The sequence below is a fragment of the Poecilia latipinna genome, unplaced genomic scaffold (assembly GCF_001443285.1).
Source record: "Poecilia latipinna isolate Pla-1442-1.1 unplaced genomic scaffold, P_latipinna-1.0 Scaffold2048, whole genome shotgun sequence".
Classification (NCBI taxonomy): domain Eukaryota; kingdom Metazoa; phylum Chordata; class Actinopteri; order Cyprinodontiformes; family Poeciliidae; genus Poecilia; species Poecilia latipinna.
Genome location: NW_015114664.1, coordinates 85,545 through 104,653, shown reverse-complemented (window position 1 = coordinate 104,653; position 19,109 = coordinate 85,545). Strand labels below are relative to the sequence as shown.

At 37.1% G+C, this 19,109-nt stretch overlaps 2 protein-coding genes and 1 long non-coding RNA gene across 9 annotated transcripts in view; 2 read left to right on the top strand and 1 right to left on the bottom strand.

Annotated features, from left to right (window-relative positions):
* hyi (hydroxypyruvate isomerase) overlaps positions 1–15,547 on the top strand; it is a 22,678-nt gene extending 7,131 nt beyond the window's left edge. The window contains exons 4-10 of one of the 4 annotated variants that reach the window (XR_001422014.1): positions 4,799–4,877; positions 5,357–5,406; positions 5,497–5,566; positions 8,473–8,607; positions 12,482–12,830; positions 14,655–14,751; positions 14,939–15,547. Coding sequence is in view for 2 of the 4 variants with exons in the window: in XM_015016694.1 (XP_014872180.1) it covers positions 4,799–4,877; positions 5,357–5,406; positions 5,497–5,566; positions 8,473–8,759 (486 nt within the window). In the remaining 2 variants the exon portion in view is untranslated. Of the gene's footprint in view, positions 1–4,798; positions 4,878–5,356; positions 5,407–5,496; positions 5,567–8,472; positions 9,435–12,481; positions 12,831–14,654; positions 14,752–14,938 lie in introns of those variants that run through there. The other 3 variants (XR_001422015.1, XM_015016695.1, XM_015016694.1) reach the window with 3 other exon arrangements.
* The window catches only part of LOC106935947 (SZT2 subunit of KICSTOR complex), an 81,192-nt gene continuing 74,976 nt past the window's right edge, over positions 12,894–19,109 (bottom strand). For all 4 annotated transcript variants that reach the window (XM_015016689.1, XM_015016693.1, XM_015016690.1 and 1 more), the window contains 3 exons: positions 15,596–15,706; positions 13,808–13,876; positions 12,894–13,709 (listed from right to left, as the gene is read on the bottom strand). In XM_015016689.1, the coding sequence (XP_014872175.1) occupies positions 13,566–13,709; positions 13,808–13,876; positions 15,596–15,706 (324 nt within the window). In that variant the 3' untranslated portion in view covers positions 12,894–13,565. The remainder of the gene's footprint in view (positions 13,710–13,807; positions 13,877–15,595; positions 15,707–19,109) is intronic.
* The window catches only part of LOC106935950 (uncharacterized), a 7,402-nt gene continuing 4,005 nt past the window's right edge, over positions 15,713–19,109 (top strand). The window contains exons 1-2 of the long non-coding RNA XR_001422016.1: positions 15,713–16,291; positions 19,054–19,060. This is a non-coding gene — a long non-coding RNA (uncharacterized LOC106935950). The remainder of the gene's footprint in view (positions 16,292–19,053; positions 19,061–19,109) is intronic.

Genomic DNA, 19,109 nt, shown 5'->3' with positions numbered 1-19,109 from the left:
TTGCTTCTGCTTGACATTTTTTATATTCAATTAAATTTATGACGTGTTCTTTTCAATATTCTAAAAGCTCTATTTCTTTTCCTTATTGCTTCACTGCACTCTTGTGCACCAAGGTACCTCTTTCTTTATTTACAGGAATTATTTTTGCTGCTTTCAATATAACTTCTATAATCTTTCCCTCTATACTTTCTATATCTAGATTTAAATTGACTTCATTCATATATTTCTCACATAAATATTTTAATGCATTCCATTTTGCCTTACCAAATATCCATCTTTCCTGCCTTTCTATCACCTCCTTCTCTTTAGAAATAAGAATTTTACAAAAAATTGGAAAATGATCACTACCTACTGTTGTTTCTTGTTCTATTTCCCACTCACATAATCCAACTAAATCTCTAGACACCAGAGTTAAATTTACAGCTGAGAATTTTCTTGTATGCACATCTATTCTTGATCCTCTTCCATCATTCATACACACTAATTGATTATCTTCCAACAGTTGTTCTATTACATCTCCATTTGTATCTTTTCTCTGCCCTCCCATAAACTGTTATGGGCATTAAAATCTGCACACCAAATAACTTTATTTCTATTTTGTCCCTGAATTTCTTATAATTTATCCAGCTCTAATCTTTCACATGGATTGTAATAATTTATTATAATAAATGAATCTCCATTTATCCAAATCTCCACAATTAAAAACTCATTGTCTTTTCCTCTCTTAACTACTCTAAATGGCAACCCCTCCCTAATGAAAAAGGTACATCCCCCACCATTACCTTCAATCTGATCAAATCTAATAGCAGAATAATTTAAGATTCTAAAATCTAATTGGCGTTTTAACCAAGTTTCTTGTATACAAATAACCTCTGGAGCTTCTTCTAATTTATCAATAAAATGCTTTAATTCCTGTCCATTTGATATTAAACTTATTGCATTCCACTGAAGAATCAAGACCATAGCATAACTATCCGATCCATTCTGCCTCCTGACTGGCCTGAATGCTGAGGTCATCTCTCATTTCCTCCCATGTTAATTCATCAGTGTTATGATTTGCTGCCGCTTTCACTATTACTTGAATTCTGTCTGATTTTGACTTAATTTCCATTGTTGCATTTATAACCCCTGCAATGAATATCACTGGCGTTTTTAAATCCACATACACTTTATTTTCTTTTGTTTGGTTTAACTCTGTACTGTTTTCCCCCCACGGTCTGTTCTTTGCTTTACCATTTTAACAGCTTCTGGATACTATAGTTTATTGCGTATTCTGACTTGTTGAACCTGCACCTCCTTCTTCATAACTTCACAACCCCCATACGCCACACTGTGGCTGCCACCACAATTACAGCATTTTGGCTGCTTGCACTGTTCATATTCATGAACACACGATGTGGTAAGTTTTCAACTTACAGGAAGGAAAGATAGATAGAGATCAGAAGGGAGCTCTGAGTGAGGCCTATTGTGTTATGAGAAAGGACAGGAGGCCATAAAATTAGCATCTGCAGGAAGGCAGTATCACTTGGATGAGCGTGCGAGAGAAAAGTTTGCTCTGTTCATGGAAGATCATCAAAAGTCTTCCAAACTAGCATATCTGGGATGGTGTGAAGATTGGTGAAAATACTGAATACAATATAGAATATCTAAAACCACTATCATCTAATTTGTAAGACATTTTTCTTAGTTATTAACACCATGCTCTGATTGAAAATAGTCTAATTATAGTTTTAGAATTAATAATTTTAATTAGTGTCTAATTCATTCTGAAATTGTAATATCTGTTAGTATATCAGAATCAAATAGAAAATGTGTGAAAGAAAATCTTTTGTATAGTATTTGAAAATTGCTCAAGTTTATGGTGAAAGGTTCTTGGAAAATGATTGTTAATTCTTATACTCAGGATTGATTCTTTCATTTGATAGGTTAGAAAAAGGAATTTCACCCCATTCTGCCCCACTGATTTTTGTGTTACTTTTGGATTACAAGAGTCAATCTTTTGAAGTGCTGAATGACAGGAAAACAAATTAGGTCTGTGGAGATAACTTTTACTTCAACTTCCTACAGGATTTTAAGTTTCTCTTTGAGGTATCTGAGTAGGGAGAAGACAGGAGAGATTCTAGGTTTCACACTTATCTGTGAAATGCCTATCTCTGTTTTTCTCTGCTCAGAAAGCCATAAAACAGCAGGAGTTCAGGACAGTTAATGTGGAACTCTGTTCTTGGTTGTTTAGAAAGGGACAGTTGCTCTCAGAATTGAACAGATGTCGAGGGAGGATACAACTTAAAAGAAAGTTTGAGACAGCTTCCAGTTGGACAAGCAGAGATACACCTTATTTGAATCTATTAAAGAGAAAATCACGCCTTTACTATAAAAGTTTGTACACAGGAGTAACAAGTCAGATTTGCTTTTGCAACTCTCCAAAGAGGTCTTTGCTTTTCTTTCTTTCTTCTTATTTTCTATTTGTCTCAGCTAAATTGAATGTCTGTTTTAGTTTGTATGAAGTGTCTGTGTTGTTGATGTCATGTTATACTTTAAATGTTTGAATAAACTCTGAAAATGTATGACGTGGAGCGTTAACTGTCATCTCTATGTGGCTTTTGTTTCCACGTATGGAATCATTGAATCCGGGAGCACAAGAGAATATAACGAGCCAGAAGTTAATGATTTTGTTCTCTACACTACCCAGCCACATACAGATGTCCTCAGTACTGACAGTCTCATTAAACATCCTCATCATTTCAATCATCATTTTCAGGGAGTTGTCAGTCAGTTTCTCGACATCAAATGCTGAGAACTGGGTCTTTGCATTTTCAAAGTGCATCCAAAAATTCTTGTACACACCGATACAAAAACTTACATATCCTCTATTGAAAGGCAGGGTGAGCATACAAATTAGGTCATCTGGCTTGAACATGAGAGTTTGCTGAATCAATTTTCTTGAAAAATCCAACTTCAACATTCCCATAGACTTACCTTCTTCTCTTTCTTTAAATAAAAAGCGAACACTGTGGTTTACCATGTCATGCCATGGTGAAGGCAACACCAATTAAAGGCCAAAACCTTTAGTAAAAACAATAAATAACTAAAACCTAACACATAAATATATATACAAAACTAAAAGGAAGAGATTTTTTTCCACTATTTAGAGGTCAATATTTCAATTTGATATATTTATTCAATATTTATTGAAACTCTAAAACAGGGTAACAGCCAAGTTACAAAGACTTCTACTATCACCACCCAATGGAGGCAACTTTTTCACCTTAAACATTTTAAAACAAATTTTTGTGACAAATAAAAAAGTGGTTTAATTAGTTACTGCTGGTGGTGGTGACACAATGCATTATGGGATACCTTGCTGTCACAAATAAACATATGTCCTAAAAACTCAGTTATTGGAACATATAAAAACAAATGAAATTATGTTGTATGATTAAAGTATTGCAAACCTAAAATAACTTGATACATTTTGTTTAGTTGTACATAAACTAAATGACTTCTAGCTCAAAATCAGCTGGTCTGTTGGTGCTTCGGAACTCTGATGGCTTAAGGGTTGATGTTTTGAATTATTGAATGATCACAGTAAAGAAAACAAGATTATTTTTATTTTGTTGTGTGGATTAACTTAAAAAGATAGGCTCTTCGTGCTTAAACAATTTATTTTCTGGAAAAATTACAATCCCTTGTATCTTGAACAAATATTTTTGAACTCAATACTAAATATATTTGTGTAAAGATACCTACTTGAATTTTTATGGTTAATTTCACAGATTCAGTTATGTTACATTTTATTCACCACAAAATTATGTAGAAAATCACTGTAATAGAATTGAAAATGTGGAAAATATTCTTTAGCACTGCCTCAAATGTACACTTAAGAAACTTTTAAGATCTTAGTGAGAGCGGTGTGCAAGGGATGGGACATGGAAAGAATTATTGCTACAGATGTTAGTGTTAAAGAAATATAAAACAGCAGCTGATCTTGCTATGATTTAGCGTTTTGTCCTACAACCTCCGATGAGGTAGGTGGCGGTATGACCCTCTAGCGGGTATAACAATGCCTCATTAAGCAGAAAAGAGCATTAGTCCTTGTGTGACCTCAGGTTCGGAGCTCGGTGGGAATCGGTAATTAAAAAGCGGGTTTCCATCCAGGCAGTCTGTAATGGCCCAGCTGCTCCCGAAGAAGCTTCACTTTCTTCACAGCTCGGTGAAACGGTAAGAGTTTCAGTTGGTTCCAAACAACATGTCGTCGTGTTAGCTTGGTTCGACAGCGCACCTCATCTTTTTGACATGTGTGTCTCTGTCTGTCTGTGTTGATACACGTATGCGCGCGTGTGTGCGTAGCTGTATATGTCCTTGCATATCACTCGCAGGTTCCCAGCCAGTGTCCCCAGCTGTCCCGACTTCCTTCCTCCACAGTCACGGAGCTCAGCTGAGCTCCAACCGGACGTCGTTGGTCCGCTGCGGGCGGCAGAAGTATCAGCGGCAGTACCCGGTGCTCCTGGTCCGCCCGGACGGCTCCACCGTTAGCATCAGATACCAGGAGCCCAGACGGCTTCTCCTGGTGAGTGACCGGCTGGGGCTTTCTGTTCATGGTCCTTCCCTTTCTTTTCTACGGAGCCCCCCAGGGGACATGGGGAATTTTTTTTCTTNTGCGCTTCCTAACCAGACGCTCCAAAGTGTCCGGTCCATAACTCTTCAACATGCTGTCAGCTCCCGGTCAGAAAGACGCACTTAGTTAATTTCGATGGTTTTTATTGGAGTTCAGCAGTCATAATCAGAATGTTCCCAACAGGAAGGAATCACTGGATTGATTGAGCCAATCAACACAAGAATTACAGACCCCCGCTACTTTCTGGACTCCCCTCATCAAGGTAAGACTGGCTGCCTCTAAGAACAGCAGAGTCACTGATTCAGGTGGTTGACAGATTACACTTCCAAAGCAACTTCTCACCTCATCTTGAACACAGGTCTTTTGAGTAAAATTGTGAGTATATGGTACATTTAGAGACAGTAGTTTGATGTGAAAGTAGAAGAAAAAATATAAATAATGACGGAAAACAAAGAAAATTTGTGCATTCACAAGCGGTGTCATTTTTATCAAAGAAAAACAGATGCAGCTAAATGTTTGCTTTTCTACGTTGTGTTGTACTCATTTCATTATGAAAAACACTGAATAAAGTTAGATGTTTTATTCTTTTAAGTGGCTTTTTGTTAATTCAGGAATACCAGATTAGTTGTAATTTTTCATGATCTGTTCATGTTTTTTATTATATTGTATATTTGTTAGAACTCGGACTGAAGCAGAACCGTATATGGAGCATAATTTTTGGTTCTGTTGGCTCTTTTGCAGCTGCAGCAATACTGGAGAAGGTTGGCAAGTCCAACATCCAGCTACAGATGGTAGGTACTTTGAAAATGTGTCTCAACTTAGGGAAAGAATATAAATCAAACAGTCATCAATTTACTCACTAGTTGCATCCACTGTTGCAGGACATATTTCACTGGCAAATAATGGATGGAAATCTGACAAAAAACATGCACAAATATTTTCCCATAATAGGTAAGTTGAAAGAATAAAGTATGACATGTATGATGGCACAACATACACAAATACTGGTTCAATAGTGGTTCAGTGTTAAAATGTGGACTAGAATTCATTGATTTATGTTGAAATACTGAAGTGCATTGCAGTCCTTCCTAAACCTGGATAAAAAAGTGAAATTGAGTTTCTTGTTGGGACTGTCCTGAAGACGTTTGCAGAATTAGAATGAGTCTGCACATATTTAAAACAAGCCAAATGTCTAAATACACATTTTATGATCCAATACTCAGTTTTCTGAAGCGTTACCTGACACATTTTAAACTTTCCTAGTATTGGTAGAACCAACAGAACTAGAAATTAAAACTCAAAAACAATACAACACTAAATAAAACAGGGCCTTCCCCAGGATGCACATTATTCATGTTTCAAAAATGTGTCAAATGGTTACATTCTTGACACCTATGTAAGTTTAAGAGCATAGTTTTCATTTTCCACTGACATCTGAACACGACTCTAGTGTGTAATGAACACTGTAACCAAGTTGAAGACTTTGCTTACTATCGGCAACATTTCTGTCACTGATACTTTGTCTCTATGAATTGATGATAATAACAGTACAAATGATTACGAAGAGACAGAATGTACTGTTGTGGGAAATAAAAAGAAGATCTTGTTTGAAGAAGTTTTGAAGAGAAAAAACCTCAACAGAACAACAGCTTCTGAGGAAAAATCATTTGCTCTTAAACATTTTCAGAGAGCTGTGTGCATATTCTAAAAAAACACCCATTATCTGGGGAAAAATTCAGTTTGTTAAGCAGCAATGCATCCAAAGATGAGTATCTTTGGTTATGCACTGTAGATACAGTGTACTGGATGTGCAAAATTAATCGTTTTGACTGTTTTGACAGCCTTTAGCTGTGTCAAAACAGTGTATTTTGTTTTGTGTACTTTTACATAATTCATGATTTTTAGGTACTTTTTGTTAGTTTTATATAATGTTTTACTACCATCTAATTCTAACCTCATAAGACCGACAGTTTTTGTCTGTCAATGCTCAAGCTATAGTTTACATCAGAACATTCCTCCACAGTATTCTGTTATATGGACAACATGACCAATCAATTTGACTGTCTTACACTGAAACAAGGCTTTGTCGTTCTGAGGCACTGACATGTTCATTGATTCAGATATTTATTTGAGAAATGGACCAAAATCCATAGATTTTGAGAATTTGTTAGGAAGATAAATTTAAAATATGTTAGTTTTAAAACCTAACCACATGTACAATATTATATAAAATTAACAGCATTTTAAAATGAGAACATTTGGTTCGAAATTGCCAGTGGTCGTCTCATTTGTAGGATGTTTCTATTAAATATAACACAATAAGTTGAATTAAAATAGTTTAGTTTTAGTTTTCTATAATTTAAAACACAGCTAGTTTCTCTGTGGACTGAGCAGGCATCCACAGGGGGTCGTGGCTCTGTGTGTGACTTTAACCTTTTAACCATCTTGATAAGATTTAAACAGCTGGTGTAAAACTGAATGCAACATAGAATATCTGTAAAACACATAATCTAATTTGTAATAAAAAAAATCAAAAATCAAATCAAATTTTATTTGTGTAGCACATTTCAGCAGCAAGGCATTTCAAAGTGCTTTACATAATTAAAATAAAAACAGTATGTAATAAACAGTGAGAATCTCTCCTAGTTAGCAACATGTCTTGATTGAAATAGCTTACTTATAGTTTTTGGATTAATAACTTATTCTGCCCTATCGACCTTTGTGTTACCTGTAGCTACAGCAGATTGCTAAGATCTTCTGATCTGCCTTTTGTCTGTGTGGGAACCAATCAGGAGAAGTTCCAGCTTCACACTGATATGTGAAAAGCCATAAAGCAGGATGAGTTCAGGCCAGTGGAGGAGAAGCTCTGCTTCCACTTCGTTTAGATAAAGGTGACAACTGATGTTTGATCTTGAAAACAAATTGCAGGGAGTTTCTAACTTTAAAGAGGGTTGAGACAGCTCCTGGGTGGATGAGCAAAGATACGCCTTATTTGAATAAACTAAAGGCAAAATACGCCTTTACTATAAAAGTTTGTACACAGGAGTAACAAATCAGATTTGCTCTTGCAACTCTCCAAAGACGTCTTTGCTTTTCTTTCTTTCTTCTTCTTTTCCATTTGTCTCAGGTAAATGAATGTCTGTTTTAATGTGTTTGGAGTGTCTGTGTTGTCAATGTGATTTTATACTTTTAAATGTTAGAATAAACTCTGAAAATGTATGATGTGGAACGTTGACTGTCATTTCTGTGTGGCTTTTGTTTCCACGCATGGAATCATTGAATCCGGGAGCACAAGAGAATATAACGAGCCAGAAGTTAATGATTTTGTTCTCTACATTAACTAGATTTTGTAGGTAATCCATGGTGTGTGGCTGTTTGATGCATTTCACAAAAAATGTTTGACATTTGCAAAACAGTAAATATCTCAATTTGTACTAATGACTGAGAAAATTAAATAGACTAGACTGTCTCTATGCTCTATAGATCTGAGTGCTTTATTTTTAAAACACTCANATCACCNGCTTGGNTTTTCCTGAGTGTATGACAAGGATGGGCCAGGTTAAGTAGTTAAGTAGTAGTAGTGGACAGAAAGAATTATGGTGATTTTGAATAAGGAATGTCGAATTATAAAGTCCAGGGAGGAAGAAGAGAGGAAGATAACGGAGGAAGTGGAAAAAAAAATATGCTGAGTTCAAGGAGCAGTTTATTCATTTGCTTGCATGTTCTTTAAAATTTGATTTAAACATGATGTGGAACCAGGTCAAAAAAAAATTGTATCACATTGTGATTTCACATTGTGTACTATGCATGAGATGCATAGTAGGCAGTGATCTAAAAATAAATGTCTTGTTACTCAGGCCATGTTCAGATTGCACAGGTTCCAGGCAGGAATGAACCCGACAGTGATGGAGAGCTGTGCTACAGATACCTGTTGAACACACTGGAAAAGCTTGGCTATCAAGGATACATTGGCTGTGAATACAAGCCACTTGGTAAGTCTTTAATTATTGTTGATGTAATTCAAGGATGTCGACTGATAATCGTTTCTGTTACCTGCAGACTCCACAGAAAAGAGTCTGGGGTGGATCCAACAATACTGGGCCCAATATTCTTGAACTTTTCTGAAAGTCCAGTGGCCTTATAATTTTCCTTAAAGCTGTAGTATGTAACTTCAGAATATATAAGCTTGCAATGGATTTGCGGGCTGAACCCGCCTCTCACCCGTTGACTGCTGGAGATGGGCACCAGCGGACCTCATGACCCCATTAGGGACAGGTGTGTATAATAATGGATGGGTATTTGTTATTACTCATTTGTTATAAATGAGCTCGATTGACAACGATAAGACTACTAGTGGCTCTGATTGGTTGTTTTTGACCAAGAGCTGTGCTTTTCTGCAAATGAGAATAGTAGCCCTAGGAAATGGTGGAGATGCTCAATCTTTTCACAGACTATGATCATCAGATTACCCGTCTCAAACTGTCATGAGCAACAAAAAACATTTTTTCTAAATTGCATACCACAGCTTTGAAGTGTCCTTTATGAAAACCACTGAAGGAGAGCCTTCCAGTGCAGTGGAGGTCCAAACTCCTGCAACATGAAGATGACTTTTGTATCACATTCTACATTTTGCTACAGATCTAGTGAATATATGATCATTTATATTTTTACTACATATCAAGATACTCGGGTGTTATTTTGACACATTTAGCACCTTGTAAAAATGTATTTGATCTTCCCTCCTTATTTTGCTTACATGTAAAAAAGATTTTTTTTTAAATAAAAGATTTACACTTATGTGTAAATCAATTTGGACAAATTTGGGGATATAATCAACCTTGGAATGTTTATTTTGTATCTTGGTAATTATTCTGCCTAAAATCCTGATCTGCTTGATGGAGACTCTGACAAGCAGGTTTTAAAAAAGATAAGTGAAAGAAATGATGTTTCTGTGATGGAGCACAGAAACGTCAGCAACTCAATTGGTCAACCAAACGTTGATGCTAGTGTTGACGTTACTGATGTAATAATGATGGTGAAGAAACCATCATCCTTCAGGTCCATGAACCCTGAGGGACCTGAAGGAAATAATGATTCTGTCATTTATGGTGTTTTTTTTCCCATTTTATGTCTGTTTTTCTAGTGATCATAAACGGTAAGACAATTCCATGTGTAAAATAAGTGAAAAGCACAAAATTAAAGCATAAAAGTATTGTAACTGAATAATTGAATAGTGGAGGCCAAAAGGCATGTTTTAACATTTTCTCTTACAGAAGGGAGCAACTAGGATTACACATAGTTAAATTAATGCTGTGATTCTTGAGAAGAGGGCAAAATGGGTTTACATTTTCCCCCAATTTTTTAAAAATTATTCCTCAAGCTTAAGTATTCAAATATGACAAAAAATGTTTTGGAAATGTAAAGATGCTAAGGTACAGGCTCCCAGTTGCAACATTTTTTTGAAAATTACGTTTTTAATGGACCTGACCCAGAACTTTGTCATCACCATCTGACAAAAATAAATATAAAATGATTTTTTAATTACCCTGTTAGTGATATTTTTACTCAGTTTTAAAGACAAATGCTTCTAAAGAAAAGAAATGTTTAAAACAAAAAAACAAAGTCCATCTGACAGTTGACACAGAGCTGAAGGTGGGTGACAAACTAGTGAATAAAATGAAAAACTTGATACATATGAAGTAATGCCTTTATGTAAAATACATTAAAATGAATTAATAATTAATTATACTTAATTGTCATATTATCTTGGTATTCCTTTAATTGTTTTAAACTATTATAATGTATTGAGTTCTGCTCCAGGACAAACTATTTTAAAGACACCATCCACCTACTACTATGTATAAAATAAAAAAAATATTCAGCAAACACCAGGAAAACATACATTGTTGTGCTCACATGACCCAGGTTAGTTTAGTCAGATATTTGAAAAAAATATGTTGTGTATATTTTATTCAAATGTTGTGCTTTATCCATAGGAGCTGTTTTGTCCCTTTACTCAAGAATCACTGAATGAATCTTGTTTTTATTTTATAGAAACATACCTGTATGTAATCAAATTGTGGTTAAAGTTATCCGATTCCTTATATGTTGGATCAGATATGCTAATGATTAAATAAGTTTTAGTTAAAAGAGTTGTGATTTTTGACAATGATTCTGAAGAGAATATAAACTACATAAACTGTGAAGTGAAGTATGATGGGGTGTTGAGTAACCTGAGAACACGCGAGATTGTTCCATATTTTAATGCAGATTATTGGCTAATGATGGCTACATTGTTATAATTCAAACTCATCTGAAAGCCTGTAACTGAAGCCTGTGTTAGACTCTGATGAACTAATTGTTCTTTTACAGAAGTAGTCAATTAGTCTTCAAACCCAAGACGGTATTACTTCTGAGGGCTGGAAAGCTGAGACGGATAATGCATTAAAAACTGACCAATAAGCAGTGAATGAAGGGATGTGGCAGAAGGAAAATCTCAGCTGCTGCAAAGAGGCAGAATAAGGGTAGACTGCTGAATTATTCTGGCAGATAAAGGGAAGCTCAAGACATTTACAAGAACCATGCAGCAGAAGAAGAGAACCTCAGCCACGGCTGAAAAGACTTTGCTTTGTGTAAGGCAGGAGGGTCAAACTAATTTTCATTTTGGGCCAAATCAAAAATCTGAATGTTCTTAAAGGGCCAGTTGTGTCAGAATGTATTGATAAAACCAATTAAACTGTTAAAAAATCAATAAATAGCTGTTTGTTTCAGCATTCAATAAGTGTATCTTAAAATTAAATAATTGCTGATCAGTCCCTCCAGAGTTTTGTGATTGTTTTTGTATTTTTTGCAATCAAAATCGCAGATTTTGTGGTACTAATTTAGAAGTATTTCAATCACAGACTATAACTTGACATCACGTAATCCTGAGGCAGCAGTCACTTAAACTCAATGTTTTTGACCAATTTTGAGAAAAAAAAGTGCAGCAAAATCAAAAATATAATTTGGGGATCTGTTGATTTTGTGTGAAAACCTGAAGTCTCATTGTAATTTAGAGTCTAGAGGGCCACATAAAAAGTTACGGCAGGCCAGATTTTGATTCAGCAAATCCAGAGGGAGATCTGGATTTGCTGCCAGATCTCCCAACTCTGTGCACACAGATTTGGCCTCCCTCATTAGGTGTGACTTAAACCCCGAGAACAAAGAAGAAGAACTTGGATGGTGAGAAACCAGGTTCCATTGCCCTGTTTCTATGATCTTCCTCCTCCTTCACCAGAGGGAGGAGAGAACTCTTGTTTTACAACACTGTATGCTGCATTTGGTTCTGCAAGTCTGACTCTCCTTAGTTTTCTTGTTTAATTAGTTAAGTAGTTTTGAAGTTAATTTTTCAGTATTTCAGTTTCATTTTGTCATAGGTCATTCATTCATAAGATCTGAATGGAATTGTATTCCATTCAGAATATATGTATATATATATATATATATATATATACACACACACACACACACATCCTTGTTTTTTCACTAGTAGCTAGATTACATGCCAAAGTGCTGCACAGAATATTTCGTAAAGTTGGGCTATTTTGTTAATAAATTCTCAGACTTGATTAGAAATAAGCGTTCCAGTGGTCATTTTTTGTGTAAAGAGTTTCTTCTGACAGAGTTGGTGTCCCCATTAAAGTAATAAATTGTAATGTTAATTTCATCAACAATAAATTATTAATAATTATTAATCATTACATAAGCCAAATATTGATGTGAGTTCTGATTCCCCACAACTTTGATGCCACTTTATGAGGTCTACAAAAATGTAGGTTTCTAGAATTCTAACTCAACATTTTCTTATTGAACTCTGTCACCTGGGAGGAGTCAGTGGATAAAGCCTGTGGACGAAATACCTGCGTTATACTGAGTTTGCAGCAGAGGTTCAGCAGCCTGAAGTCCACCATGTGGAGGTTTGGTGCTGAGGATTTGTAGCAATGCCTACCTCAAAAAGACTTGGCAGCTGGAGGCTGGGAGCTACCAGAGCTATGTTGGCGTCTCATGAGAAAAGGAGTCAGTGGCTGTGGATAAAGAGAACAGCACTGCAAGAATTGATCACCCTTCACTGGCCAGTGAAACGGCCAAAACACTGTGACCCTGACGTATACTGAAGATGTTCCTATAAATGAACTTTTGTGAAGATGTCATCCTTCATCAACCCAAGTATCCATTGGTAGGTGCCTGCACACGAAGAATGTTTGTTAATCTCATCTTGTGCATAAAAAAATAGAAAGCCTTTTTAGAAGCTAAATCTTTTATTTTATTAACAATAACCAACTACAGAATGTTCTCCAGTTCAGATACCACTTACTTCACTGTCTTGCTAAATTCACCTTTTTACAATTCTTTATAATGTGTTGAACCTAAACACAATATACATGAATGAGTTAGTGCAGTGCTTAGATTACAGTGAGGTTCTCATGACAAATGTGACAGCAGTACATTTTTACAGACTCAGGCAGAGCAGAGAATGTCATCCTGGGGTCTGTTTGCTTCCCCACTGGTCAGTGTGTCAGGTAACCTTCTTACTTATGGTTAGCTTCATCTTAGCCTTGAAACTGTAAGATGAGTACCAGGTCACACTCATTCCTTCTCACAGACTACAGAAAAATCACTGATAACTCGACTTGTCACTGAAGCTAATGCTGATATTTTCTTACCTCACTGATTAGAGCTTTGTAAACCTACTCATTACATTAGGTTTAATTACGCAAAACCAATTGATTATGCCCTCTACACATTTAGAAGAACAGAAGAAGAAAAACAGATAAAGGCACTTCACGGCACCAATATGGCAGTAGGGCTTTAGGTACACACATTTTTCTGATATTTCCTAACATTTCTTGGCATAATAGAATATATGAATGATGTCATAAAGTACTTATGCGCATGAATTTTGCTGTCAGTTTTATAATAGTCCTGTCCAGAGGTTATAGCAGGCAGTGTTGATGACAGATTCCAGATGGTGGTACATAGACACCAGCTGAGGAGGTGGACTGCTGCTGGCCTGAGGCTGGGACGGCAGTGGTTCCCGAAATACAACCTTTAAGCTCTGTGGGATCAAGGCAATTGCAAAGAAAACACTCCACATGAATCAATTTTGAGCATAAAAATGATCAGCAAAACAGTCTAATTTGTTTAATAACTTACAGTTTTTCCTGCTTGGGTGTCCAGAAAAACCAAAACAAAACAATCTGTGAACTTCTGGTTAAGGACGGCCTTTAAAAAGATAACAGACATGGATCTAAATTAGCTAGACAATCTACACTCAAACACTTCAACCTCACCCTTTTACACCATTTACATGAATGACTATGTTAACATGATTGTGGTGGCACTGGTTTGGGTACAATGCCTAAAATCCTTAATAATATATATCTTTAAAAAATAATTGTCATTATAAAACATGTAATAAAAATACATGAACTGTAACAAAATTGAGTGCCTTTCCTTACAAACATTCATTCACAGAAAACCATTGCACATAACCATGACATTGGACGTAACACTAGCTGGCATTTAATGCCCTGATGGCAGCTAGGTATAAACTGTTTTTCAGTCTGTTTCTTCTTGCTTTTGTATGTTCAGCAGTTGTATGTAGCCATGGTGCTAAGAGTCTTTTAAATGATTCCTGCTTTTTCTAAGGCAGCGTAACCTGTGGAGTTCTTCAAGAAATGGCAGAGAGCAGCCGATGGTCTTCTGAAAAGATTTTATGATTCTCTTATGATAGCACAGAGTCACCCTCTGTGCTAATGAACAGAGGATGACTCTCCAGAGAATCTTCCTCTACTTTCAATAGATCATCGATAGAAGGACACCAATAGTTTTTGACAAATGTTATTTCTCCTGAGGTCTCTCAGGAAAAAAGAATCTCTGCTGGGCCTTCTTTGTCACATTAGCTGTGTTTACCCCAGGCCAGGTTATTCATGTTAATGTGGCCTCCAAGAAATGGAAGGCTGACACCTTCACCTTTTTTACTTCTAAAATCCACTTTAAGCTCCTTGGTCTTGGCTGTACCAGGACCAGTGTGGTGCCCTGTGCACACCGTCAGTCGCTCCACCCTGCTCCTGTAGGCAGACTCATCCAATCATGAGGTGAGACCCACTACAGTTTTATTGTCCACAAATTTAACAAGGGTGGTACTTTAACTCACTGCTGCCACAGGCTACTGGAGTATAAATGGACCAATTTTCCTCACTTTCCTCTTCTAGTACTCACCAATTTGCATTATTTGAACTGTATTTTCTTTTTGTTTTCTCTCCATTGTTTTTCTCCTCATAGAAGCTGGTCTGGTGTTCTGTTTGTCTGGGATTCTTTCCTGGAGGAGGGCATCAGCTGAGATAATGCTGCCATCAAGTTATTTGTTTCTTCTTATGCATTCTGCTCTCTGTTCTCAAACCCCCAGTCAGTTGTGTCAGATGGCCACTTGAACTGAGCCAGGTTCTGGTTCTGCTGGAGGTTTCTTCCTGTTAAAAAGGATTTTTTCCTCTCTACTGTCACTACATGCATTCTTGGTATGAGGCATTTTTGTAAAGTCAATGTCACACGTGACTGTCACTATGTGCTCATCCAGGAGGAGTGAATACTGCAGATCAATGACTCAATGCAATATGCTGGGTTTCTTTAGAGAGAAACTTTTTAAACTACTTTGAAAATAAATTGAGCATACTCTACTGGGATCATAACTAGGATCAACGGGAATGTATGTATGACTGAACTGATATGATTTTTGCACAGTGCTTTGAAATGACATTTGTTGTGAATTGGCACTATACAAATAAAACTGAACTGAACTAAGTTCATGCTTAATGTTGGGTCAATTTTAAAGAAAGTCATAGTTTGTAAAATGAGGAATAATTACATTTCAGCTGACAAGTAAAAAGTACAGTTTAAAAAACATCTCTCAACATTGTGTTAATGCTGGGTTATTTTACTCACCAGATACTGGACGCCATTATCATCAAAGTGTCTGCAGCTCTGAGGGAATCGACTGAGTAGAACCTTAATCAGACTTTGGTACCATGCTGGACTCATGGTTAGGAAATAATCCTGCAGTGACACAACAGTCTCTTATCAACCATGTGACATCATATGTGTGATATTTTAGACCATTCTGGCTGAGTGTCTTAATTCAGTCAGAAGCTTTTGAAGTTATTTTACTAAATCTTCTTAAAAGATAGTAAAAGAAAAAGGTAAAAGATTAAGGAGGATGGTAAGAAAGAGAGAGATTTTATAGGATTCTGTTTGCATGTTTACTTTCTTAAGTTTTTGATATTTTAATGAGACTGCTTTTTTATTCATATAATGCGTTAGAATGTTTTTATTTTGAAAGTTCTTGGTTTTATCTATGCACACACACTCATACACATAAGGTTAAGGGAATGACCTCTTTAGGGCGTATCTAATGTAGGCGTAAAAAGGAACTGGACATGGTTGTTTGAGGTCATTTCTGTGTTGACCCTTAAGGACTCATGCATAGCTGTGGTCCAATGCTGTAACGGCAGACTATTTCTCTGTTGTCTCTATATATTTTTATTACATATTTTTGCTTTAATAAATTGGATGGTTGATTTTAACTCTGCTTTCTGATTTCTTGAGATGATCCCTCCCGAAAAAGAGTCTGAGTGCAACATCGTGCACCTGGCCTGCTCCAGAATGACTCAGATGCCGGAGTCGATGGATCTGTGGTTCTGTAGAAAATGTGAAACGTCGAACATGAGCATTATTTTCCAACAACTTCTGTCTATTGAAAGGAAGATTGCACTGCTGGAGGTGAACTTCGAGATCAATGCTGCCTGTGGAAGTGAGACAACTCTTCCTCAAATCAACGGAGAGGTTGTGCGCCTGTACCGAGCAGCTCACCCTGGAACGCTCAGGGTGCCAAGTTGAAACGGGAGTCTCGCACTGCGGATCCAATAAGAACAGGGAGAACCCTGCACCTGGCAACTTCAACACCTGCTCCGCCAAAACAAGTAGCTGCAACCAAAACGGCTCCACCGACCCCGCTCCCATGGACAAAGCAACCAGCCCAAGCCTCAAAACATTCTGACTCCGTGGGAATCCCACTGAAAAACAGATTTTCTGCACTCCAGTCTGAGCCTCTGAGTGAAAACCCACCTTCAAACATCAACAATGAGGCAAAACCATCACATCCACCCCACACTTTGTCTCCGAAGGACAAAGTGACCACCAGGAAAACGAAAGATATGCCAAGAGTGCTTATTGTTGGAGATGAAGCAGTAAATGGGATCAGCCATGTTTACAATGCCAAGAAAACGAGAGTGATTTCTTTTCTTGGTGACACTGTATCTGATTTGACTCGCAAAGTGCTCTCACTAACCGCTGATCAGCCAAACATGGAGACTTTAGTTGTGCATGTTGGAGCCAATGATCTGGCAAAGTAAAAATCTGAGATTCTGAAAAAGGACTTTAATATTCTTCTGAACACTATGGGAAAATTAAAAATGAAGTTATTTCTCAGTGGTCCAATTCCATCACCTCAATGGGGAGATGAAAAACTTTCCAGGCTGTTCATGATAAACAAATGGCTGATTAAAACCTGCTCTACCAGCTCAGTGACCTTCATCGATAACCTCTGGGTCTATTGGCAGCGCTTTCACCTCTTTGGAAGAGGAGGACGCAATCTTAACAAACATGGGATAAAGCTGCTCACTGCAAACATTTTTTATTTCATCAACAAGGACAACAATGTGATCATCGCTTCAGAAGAAAGGCTCAAGGATGTCTGACTAGGATGGAAGTTCTTTATCCGTTAACCCAAGTGGACAAACAGCTACTGTCACAAAACGTTTTTTCACAGAAAACACAGCAGGAACATTTCATCAAATCTACTCTTCTTCCTCGCCCTTAAGCTGTAATGATGTAGATAAATTGGTAAATGATTTTCAGTCTAAACTTTCAGATATTGATTACATTGCCCCCATTAAAGTGAAGGTTGTGTCTGGTAGGAAGAAATCTCCATGGAGAAATGCACAAACAGTTCAATCTGCAAGACAACTCTGCCGTAGGGCCAAACAAAAATGGCGTAAAACTCAACTTTACGTTTATTATTAAATCTATCAAGAAAGACTACGTAACTATCACTCAGCACTAAAACATGCAAGAGAGGCTTTCTTTGCAGATGTCATAAACAAAACCATTAACAATGCTCGAGCTTTATTTGCTACTGTTGACAGGCTCACAAACCTTCCTATGACGTTACCACCTGAACTTCAATCTAATGCCGCCTGCAACAAGTTTTCCAGCTTCTTTTCAGAGAAAATTCATAAGATCAGCAGATTAATCTGCACATCCACTCCAAAACCAGTACCAGTGCTGTACCCAAACAAAACAAATACAGGAAAAATGACCTGATTTCAACTACTTCATTATAAAACTCTAGAAGAAATTATAAGTCAATTAAGCTCCAGTTCTTGCTGTCTGGATGTCCTACCCACACATTCCTTTAAGAAAGTTTTGCCTGTCGTTGCTAATGATCTGATCCAAATAGTAACTCATCGTTCTCATCAGGTGTTCTCCCCCAGGCTTTGAAAACAGCAATTATCAAATCACTGATAAAAAAGAACAATCTGGACAAATCACAACTGCAGAATTACAGGCCGACCTCTGACCTCCCATTCATCAGTAAAGTTATTGAAAAAGCAGTTTAAACAATTAAATAACTTCCTAACAATAATGAATCGCTTTGACTCCTTCCAGTCTGGTTTTCGTGCTCACCACAGCACGGAGACGGCCCTTGTAAAAGTGTTCAATGATATCCATATAAATACAGACTGTGGGAGAACCACAGTGCTGGTTCTGTTGGACCTCAGTGTTGACAGGACATTTTACTGAATCGACTGGAGAGTTGGGTCGGACTCTCCGGTCCAGTGCTCAACTGGTTTGAATCTTACATAAAGAACAGGGATTTCTTTGTTTCAATTGGAAACTTCTCATCAAAGAGGTCAGAGGTCATATGTGGGGTACCCTAAGGTTCAATCCTAGGACCCCTCTTATTCAATATTTATATACTCCCACTAGCTCAGGTTATAAGATCCAGCTACCATAACTATGCAGATGATACACAGCTCTACATTACGATGTCACCAGGTGACTCTGAACCCATCCAATCACTGAACAGATGCTTAGAACAGATAAATGTGTGGATGTGCCAAAACTTTCTCCAGCTGAACAGAAACAAAACTGAAGTTATTATCTTTGGACCTAAAGAGGAGCGAACTAGAATCAATGCACAGCTTCAGTTATTACAACTAAAACCAGCGATCAGGCCTGAATCCTGGGAGTAGTGATGGACTCTGACCTGACCCTTCAGAGCCACATTAAGACAGTCACAAAGTCGGCCTTCTATCACCTGGAGAACATATCCAGGATTAGAGGACTTATGTCTCAGCACGATCTAGAGAAACTCATCCATGTGTTTATCTAGTCGTAT